Source organism: Echinops telfairi, unplaced genomic scaffold (assembly GCF_000313985.2).
Source record: "Echinops telfairi isolate 266 unplaced genomic scaffold, ASM31398v2 ScPeMD7_7407;HRSCAF=8445, whole genome shotgun sequence".
In the NCBI taxonomy this organism is placed as follows: domain Eukaryota; kingdom Metazoa; phylum Chordata; class Mammalia; order Afrosoricida; family Tenrecidae; genus Echinops; species Echinops telfairi.
In genome coordinates this window covers 8,857,310-8,866,957 of record NW_022111307.1, presented here as the reverse complement: position 1 = coordinate 8,866,957, position 9,648 = coordinate 8,857,310, and the positions used below count along the sequence as shown (strand labels likewise).

Below are 9,648 nucleotides of genomic sequence, written 5' to 3'. Positions count from 1 at the left end.
TATGACAAAACTATAATAAGTTGTGAATTATGAAGGGTTCATGAGGGAGGGGGTGGGGAGGGAGGGGGAAAATGAGCAAGTGATATTAAGGGCTGAGGTGGAGGACAAATGTTTTGAGAATGATGAGGGTAGTGAATGTACATATGTGCTTGACACAATGGACGGATGGATGGATTGTGATGAGAATTGTACGAGCCCCCAATAAAATAATTTTAAAAAAAATACTTTTAAACATGCCAGGTGTCGAAGATGTACTTCACAGACACTCTTCCTTAAGATGCTGCTGAAGGATTTGGCCCATCAGAGTCAGAGAGTCGGCCAAGACAGAGAAAGATGTGGATGAAGAGGAAAGGCTCTAATGTACGAGGGAGTCCAAAGAAGTACTGGGCTGGTGGGGAAGCAGCTGGGCCGCAGGTCAACACTCAAAGTCAAATTCACGTCATCAAGTCACCTCCAACACATAGCGACCCAGAGGGCGGGATGGAACAGCTCCTCTGGGTTGTTGAGACTCCATTTCTTTAGAGGAGCAGAAAGCCACGTTTTCCTCCCTTGGAGCACCTGGTGGTTTCAAATTGCTGACCTCCCAGTTAGCAACCCCAATGAACGAAAATAGAACTGGTAGATTCTCTAATGCAGATTCTCTTTCCCGTGAAAGAGGCTTGGGAATGGCTGTTAGCAAAAGATACTCAATTCGATAAGCAAATGGAAAAAAGAGCGAATTGTTAACTTGGAGAAAGACAAAGGTTTATCAGAAAGGCTGTGTAATCATAGAATCATACGATTTGGCTCAGCAGGGGACAATGGTTTCACGGACATAATAATGTAAACTCTTCACATGGACTTACCAAAAAGTGTGTTAACATGATGTTGGAAGATTAAAGAGGACTATGGGGAAGGAAAGCGATATCAATGTTGAGTTTTTATCTGACAGCATCAGAAATCAGTTCGTGCTATCTAATACTGAGAGATGCAGAAAAAGCGGTGCAGGCACCTTACATGGAAATACAGAGTTGGCAGGAGATGAAATCGCTAAAGGAGTAAAAACTGGGAAATTCCGAGAGCAAGACTGAAGTGTGTGAGTGGGGGGAAGCAAACGTTTTGTCTTTCGTTATGACTACTTTTAAAGAAATACTTTTTGACTTCAATACTTTAGATACCTTTAAAAATACTATTTGACTGTTAGACATTTGCAAGTCTTCTATAAAAATAGAATTTGGCCCCAAAAAAGCATGCAAAATTTAGAAAGGACATGGAGAGGCAATTCAAAGCAAAAGACAAGCAGATGACCGTTAGGCTTATAAAAAGATGTCAGGCCCGATTCCAAATCAGAGAAATGCAAATTGAAAGTGTGCCGAGAAACTATTTCTCATCTACCAAACTGTTAAAAATCCAAAGTTTGAGAACACCCTCTGTTGGCAATGCTGTATAGAAACAGTCACTGGCTTGAGTTTGCACCGAATGACTCAGCCCTGCTCTAGAAGACTCGGGCAATAGCTACCAAGTCTGCAGTTGTATTGCTCTTGGACTCAGCAAACCCTCTTCTAGAAATGCAACCCCAGATGCTCCTGCAACCGTGGAAAATAAAAGCCGGACAGCATCAACCATGCCAACAATGTAGTAGCAAAAAGATTAGAAACCACCCGACGATCCATCAAAACAGGGCAGGTTCTGTAAAGGATGGCTCCGTCACCCATCGGACAATATTTGTTTTCTCAGTGAATAAAGACAAAAGCACCTCCATCATTTGACATCCCCAGGTTCTGGGCCCTCCAAAGTGTGCAGGGCTGAGTCTGGCACCTCCTGAGACAGAGCCAGATGAATCGGTCTTCTAAAGGCTGAGCATAAGTGGAACTTTGCCCCCAAGCCCTTTCAGAACCTTGGCAGCAAAGGCTAGAGAAGTAACGAGGCAATGCCAGGCTCCATGTCCCTCCTAAATGCAAATCCCAGAGTGGCTTCTCCTTATCCACCATGACACTGCAGCTTGGGTTTCTCATCTGTAAAATGGGGATAAAACCCCCTACTTTAAAGAATCACTGTAGGGATTAAATAGCAAAGCATATGTGTAAGAGTTCTGGTGGCACAGTGGATTAAGCTTTGGGCAGGTAATGGCAAGGTGTAAACTCTTAACATGGACTTACCAAAAAGTGTGTTAACATGATGTTGGAAGATTAAAGAGGACTATGGGGGAGAAAAGCGATATCAATGTTGAGTTTTCGGAACTGCCAGGTGCTCCGTGGGAAAAAGGTGAGGCTGGCGGCTCCAACATCAATGTACAGCCTCAGTATCAGCCCGGATCAATGCAATGGCAGTGGGTTTGGTTTCCATGGATGGGACACAGGGGAGTAGAGACAGTTAATGCACTCAGCTGCTAACTGAAAGGTTGGAACTTTGAGTCCACCCACAAGTGCCTCAGAAGAAAGGCCTGGTGATCTGCTTCCAAAAATATCGGCCACTGAAACCCTATGGAGTTAACAGTTCGACTCTCGTGGAAAGCTCCACAAAGAGAAGCTATTCTTAGCCACAGGCAGAACAAAAGAATCTTATCTCCAGGACCGTACTCATTACAAGAGGAAAAGCCATGGTGGAAATGCCAAGATACAAATCAGAAGGCCCAGTTCTCAAGAAAAGAATAGAAGGAATTTCCCTTCTCAACCAGACAGTCTGGGCAGAGACAGACAGACACACACACACACACACACACACACTGCCCCCAGGTGCACCTCTAACTTCTCATTGTTACCACCTCTTCTGAGAAATGGCAGAGAGACCGTCTCTAAGTCTCTGGAAATGTCCACTAACACAGCAGATGCCCTGCGCTTCGATGCAGCAATTCCTCCTCTAAAAGCATATCCCACAGACTCCTGCCTGCATCTGCAATGGCACACGCATAAGGCTATTCGTTACAACATTGTCATAGCAAAGGGTCAGGAGCAGCCCAAAGGACCATCAAAACAAGGAACTGGCTAAAGAGATTATGGTTCAATCCCTTGGTAGATAATATTTATTTTCTCAATGAGTAGAGAAAGAGAACCCACATCATTTTACAAACAACTTCCAGGTTTTCCAAAATACCAACGACGATGACAGGCAAGCCTTCTTTCTCTGAGTGTCTTAGATCAGCGGGATCGAGACGGGCCTGAGCTCAAACATGTTCAAACACGTTGTATTTGGAGATGCGTATCCTGAGCCTTGATGTCAAAATGGTTAAGCACTTGGCTAGGACCCAATAGTTCAGTTGTTCAAATCCACCAGCTGCTCTGCACAGGAAAGCTGAGGCAGTCTGCTTCTGTAAAGATTACAGCCTTAGAAACCCGATGAGACATTTCCACACTGTCCTACGGGGTCACTGTGAGTTGGAATCAAACTCACTGCCATCGAGTCGATGCTGACTCATAGCGATCCTATAGGACAGGGTAGAGCTGCCCTGAAAGCCTCATTTATCTCCTGCAGAGCGGTTGGTGGTTTCAAACTGCTGAACTTGTGGTTGGCAGGGCAACATGTAACCACGACAGCACCAGGGCTCACATAAATGGGTCTGTATCCAGAGACCCAAAGAAAAGCAGTGGTTTTCTCAAGAGCAGCCAGCCAGGGGGCCTGCTCCGGAGGCAGGCTGAGCACCAACAATCACGTTAGCAGTGTTCCAGCGGTCCAAAAGAGACAGGAAACCAATCAACAACCTAGCCTGGAGCACTGACGGTGGTTGACTTTTCATGCATTCCTGAAAAAGGTTGAGCCTGTGACCAATCCTGGTGAGTCATGTGTTTGTCTGTGTTAACCCATTGTCATCACTGTCTGGGCTTTACCTTTCATCTACTCTCTGTGGAATGAAGCCCCAAACTTGGCAGCCATTTTTATCAGCAAACAAACTAACAAACAAGGATTTTAGAATGTGCTCTGTTTCCATTTCTTCATCTGTGAAAGGAATAGTAGCCACCTTCATGGCACTGCTGCAAACGCCGATCAGATTGACTGGGTCTGTCTGGTACGCTGCAGGTCTACCCACTACCGGCCAAGACAGCCCCAGTGCAGGGGCTTCTATGGGGGGGGAGCCCACGAGCTGAACCCAGCAGAATCGGGGGAAGAGTTTCAACAATTGTATGCTAGGCCCTGTGTAAGACCCTTTCCCCCACTCAGATCTAATGCTCCCAATAATCCTGACAGGTAGTCCTCATTCCACGCACCGCCCTACCACCACCACCACCCCCACACACATCACACCTTACATTAAGAGACTGGCCTTCTGTCACACAGTTAAGAATTGGCCGTGTGAACTGGAACCCAGGTCTGCTGACTCCACATCTCCCTGCTGTGAGCACACACAGTGATTGGGTCTATGAACCTCTGACTTCCAAGGCACCTTTGTAACTTCCCCGTCTCTTTCCACCCAGCCCATTGGCATCAAGTCAGTGCCAACTCATGCAACTCTGTAGGGCAGACTAGAACTTCCCTATGGAGTTGCCAAGGCTACAATCTTCATTGAAGTCTGACTGTCCATTAGCGGCCAATGCGTTCAAACAGATGATCTTTTGGTTAATAGCCTTGTATACACAGACGCTCCTGATCCTTAACAAGTCATTTTACAACTTGCAAAGAGGAGCCGCATTCTTTCGCTCCACCTCTGCTGATGAACAAAGACATCGTGTTTCCAACACAGACCTCAGGCTCAATGGAAAAAAATAAAATTAAAAAACACACGGCTTGAGTGAATTGTTCCGTTCTCTGGCACAAGGTCATAATCACAGAAGGTTCGTATCAGATCCTTTGAAATTGTGCTGAATTCGTTTTTTTTTTTAACAAGAAAAATGTTAAAATTTTATTTAGATATATACAAAAGAAACATAATTAATGAATACATTATGAACAATGGTAAATCTTGTGAATAAATATATGCAAGGTAAAATGATGCTTGATACATTTATATATATATATATCCTGTCCCATGGGTCAGAATAAACTCAATGGCAGTGGTTTGGTTTGGGAACTATGGTTAGCATCCCTTTTGAGTTTCATGTAATGAATATAGGAAGGATGGTGTCTGTCTTCACAGAATCTTCTGTCTTTTTAGGGAAATATACAGTTACTCATTGGAAAACTATACTTGCAAGGGTCAGGCTACACAGGAGAACCCACACACAGCCTTTCTCTCTCTCTCTCACCACACCCCCACCCCCCAACCCCACACACACACATTTTGGAACATCTTGGTTTGTTTTGTTGTTGTTTTTTTTCTTTTTCAACATTTTATTAGGGGCTCATACAACTGTTATCCCAATCCATACACACATCAATTATGTAAAGCGCATTTGTACATCGTTTCTCAAAACATTTTCTCTCCATTTAAACCCCCGACATTAGGTCCTCATTTTTCCCCTCCCTCCCCGCTCCCCCCTCCCGCATGAGCCCTTGATAGTTTATAAATGGGTATTTTGTCATATCTTGCCCTGTCCGACGTCTCCCTTCATCCACTTTTCAGTTGTCTGTCCCCCAGGGAGGAGGTCACATATAGTTCCTTGTAATTGGTTCCCTCTTTCCTACCCACTCTCCCTTTACCCTCGTTTCGCCACTCAAACCACTGGTCCTATAGGGCTCATCCACCCTGGATTCCCTGTATTTTCAGTTCCTATCTGTACCAGTGTACCTCCTCTGGTCTAGCCAGTCTTGCAAGATCGAATTCGAGTCATGGTAGTGGGAGCGGGGAGGAAACCTTTAGGAACTAGAGGAAGGTTGTATTTCTCATCATTGTTCGTTTTTTAACGCAACCTAAATCCGCATGCCCTATGGCTTTTTTTCTTGTCTCTTTGAAGTATACACACAGACCATCACCAAGAGACGAGCCATACATGCCGGCAGCACGGGCTCTCACGCCAACACAGATTTCCCTTGCACCTGGCACCCAATCTGCCTCCGACCCGGGGGCGTTCTGACCTGAAGTAGTTGCTGGCCGCAGCAAGCACCACGCGGTGGCAGGAGAATTCCTGGATGTCCACACACAAGATGACATCCGTGAGGGCGTTCTCCATGCGAAGGGTCTCCAGGCCGTTCTGAAGAATTAAGGAGAGTCCCGTGTCGTCAAAATGTACCTTGTCCCCATTTAAGATTTCTACCAGCTCTCCCCTTTTGCAGGTGGGCTCATCTGTAGAAGGGGCCATGGGCCCTTCCAAACTCCTCTCTACCACGTCATCCATGGTCCAAGCGTCCCGTTGTCCCGCCATCCACATCCAGACTGAAGGCGCGCCCAAGTTGCAGCCGGGCCACCTTGCAGAAGCGGAGCGGATTTCCTGTGCTGGGGCCTCCACTTATCACCAGCTGTCACACACATAACAGGAAGTCTCGCACTTTCTCATCCTGTTACTACAAATACTGGCCATTTCTATCCTTCTTCTTTCTGTAAGTTAGAGAAGGGCTAGAACCCACTTCTAATGGGAGTGTGGGAGGGGGCCGGGCAGAGAAGGGCGGCTTCTCAGAATCTGCCGTCAGAGCGCTGTGGTTATTTTTGTCCCTCTCCCACCTCATATCCGGGAGCAGGAAGTCAGTCTCTGGTTTGGATCATGACATTTGCAGCCCTGGTGCTTCTGGAAGCCAAGGTATCGATTGTACAATGAGGAGAGTCTAACCCTTGCTCCTCTGGGGAGTCTGAGGTCCCACAGGAAGCCTCCACTCAATCCCTTAGGACCTTGGGGGACTCACTTAATCTCTGCCGCTCCTTTTTCTGGTGAGCAGCGTTATACAACGCTGCCTTTCTCCCGGATGATTCGAGGGAAACAAGGTCAGGGTGAACATTAACCTTCCCCTAAAAAAGTCTATTGTTTCAGATGGGCTGTGTTAGGCTGAGTTGACTGGAGAAACAAATCCATATGTGTATGAATACTTTCTTATACTCGTATGTGTCTAAGAAAGAGCTTTCTATACAAGAGCAGTTAAATATTGAGAAAACATCCGAGCCCACTCCAGATCAAGTCCAGAAGTCCAATATTAGCCCATATGTCCGATACCAATCTATAGAGTCCTCTTCGGACACATGCAGTGACGCAGATGCAGGAAGATCACAGGCCAGTAGGTGGGAAGTCTTGTGGATCCAGTGGTGTTGTAAGTATCTCAGTGCTGGCAGGGGTCTCCACGTGGTTCCTTCAGCTCTGAAACTCTGACTGCCTCAGGGTAGCTTCATGTGGCTTCTCCTCAGAAATGTCTCCAAGGGAGTGAGCTGAGAGAGAGAGAGAGAGAGTGTCTCCCTCCTCCAAGAAGGAAATATAAGAGTTCCCAGAATCCTCAGGAGAAGGCCATGCCCACACAGATGTCTCATTGGCTATGACCCAATTGACAGACTAGATTCCACCTCTTCACTCTTAATCCTCTTAATACAAATGGACACCAGATTATATAACTTCCACATGTGCCTTTGAAGGCAGAGGAGAAATGGCCTCCTGAACTCCATGCCCTGGGGGTTGCCTCTTAACTGGCCAATCAGGGTAGAACATCAAATTGCTCCCCCAAAGCCCCCAAATGGGCTGACCTCACCCAGCCTCCACGGACTGCGTCTCCCCTGTGGGATTGTACTATCTTTCCATTATTTCTGCAGGTCTCACGTACATAGTCGTTTCTAACTTTAATTGGTGGCAGTGGTGGTATCCTGACTCAAGGCAACACTGGGCACACTGGAATGGACAGTTGTGCTACATAAGGGCTTTCACAGGCTGGTTTTTGGAAGGTGATGATCAGGCCCTAGTTCCTAGTCTGGCTTAGTCTGGAAGCTTTGCTACAATCTGTTCAGCATCACCGCCACAGCCAAGCCTTCGCTGACAGACAGTTCGTGGTGGCTATGTTGGAGGTGCTGGCTAGGAATTGAACCTCCATCTCCCGCATGCAAGACAAGGATGCTACCACTAGACCACCACTCTTCCCCATCTTTTATTAACCCCTACTATGGGCTCAAAATGTTCAGAGCCCTGGTAGCAATGTCAGGGAACCATGAGATCTATGGTTCAAATCTCTGGACCACCAGCCACTGCTCAGGAGAAAGCTGATGCGATTGGCTCCAGTCAACACGGACAGTTTCAGAAACCCTGCGAAGGGACACACGAGTCAGAATCGACCTGATGGCCATGGGTTTCGCTTTTTATGTGCTAGAAAAGTTGCAAGAATTAATCGATTGTCATCTTTCTAACACCCAATGGATGGGCATGGCATTTGCAACAATGGGCAACCGCCTAAGAATCACCCAAGAATCACTGCAGTGGTCCTCCACCTTCCTCACGCCGCGACCCTTTCACACAGTTCCTCATGTGGTGCTGACCCCCCAGCCAGAACGTTATTTTCGTTGCTACTTCATCACTTTCACTTTGCTACTGTGATAAATCGGCGAGCCCTGCGAAAGGGTCATTCGACCCCCAAAGGGTCGAGGTTGAGAACCGCTGATGGTAAGGATGGGGCAGGACTGGACGGTTGTTTTGTTCTGCTGTGCACAGGGTTTTTAGAGCCGGCATTCACTTGGTGGGACCTAACACCACCACCACTACCACGCAATGGGAATAGATACAAACTTCCCTTTTTTTATGCTAAGGAAGTAGAAACTCCACTCAAGCGAGCAGCTGAACCCGGATCCCTTTGGCGCCACCAATGCTGGCGACGGGAACTGTGATACCCTGCAGCCCTACCGCCAGCGTCCTCCAAGAGAATCCTCGGCGCTGGCCCCACCTGGTCTCTGCTAGCTCACTCCTATTCCCATGCACCTTCAGGGGGCGCATTACCACTCCTGCCATTGGGAGGGGGGCACCTTCCTTGCCCTTGTTGGTGAGATTGATGTCTTCCCACAGTGAGTTGGAGCTTCCATTCCGCTGTCAGGCAGGGTCTTCCAGAGAAACAGAAACACACACACACACACACACACACACACACACACACGCATACAATGTGTATTTGAAGGAAATGATCCACACAATTGTGAGGGCTGGCTGGAAACTCAGCAGGAGTTGACACTACAGTCTTGAGACGCAGTGTTTTCTTCACCGGGGAACATCAGGTTTTACTTGGAACACTAGCTAACTGAACAACGCTCCACTCACAGCAAGGGTAATTTCCTCTACGTAAAGTCACATTAGAGCTGCGGTAGTGTTCAGCGCTACCACGTCAGTTCTGACACCTCTGTGAGATCACCCAAAAGCTGCCATAGGGTGGAATGTAATACTCTCTCACACACTCTAGGTCAAGATCAGCAAGGAAGCAGCAGGCCTCTTTTATATGAGGTTTCTCTGGTAATAAAGGAGAAAATAGTTTCCAAAGTCCCCCTACCACCCCATCTGACAAAATCCCCCATTGGTCCTCAGACCAATCCCCAAGAAATAGAAATGGATTATCATGATTGGAGTGGGCCAAGCAGGATTCATCCCATGGGACTAGGCCACTGTGGGAGTCACATAATCTCCTGTCAACTTGAGCAAAGGAGTGGAATCTAGCCTGTCAATCAGCTCATAGCCAATGATACCTCCATGTGGGCATGGCCTTCTCCTGAAGATTCTGGGAACTCCTGTCTTCCTCCTTGGAGGCAGGGCACACACTCTCTCTGCTTGACATTCTGTTGACAAGCCACATGGAGCTATGCTGATGGCAGGCACAGCCCTGGAGCTGGAGGAGCCACTTGGAGACACATGCCAG

At 47.3% G+C, this 9,648-nt stretch overlaps 1 protein-coding gene across 1 annotated transcript in view; it reads right to left on the bottom strand.

Annotated features, from left to right (window-relative positions):
• The window catches only part of KLHL6 (kelch like family member 6), a 73,265-nt gene extending 67,047 nt beyond the window's left edge, over positions 1–6,218 (bottom strand). Inside the window, exon 1 of the mRNA XM_004713455.4 lies at positions 5,926–6,218. Coding sequence (XP_004713512.1) covers positions 5,926–6,218 — 293 coding nt within the window. The remainder of the gene's footprint in view (positions 1–5,925) is intronic.
• Positions 6,219–9,648: the final 3,430 nt, after the last annotated feature.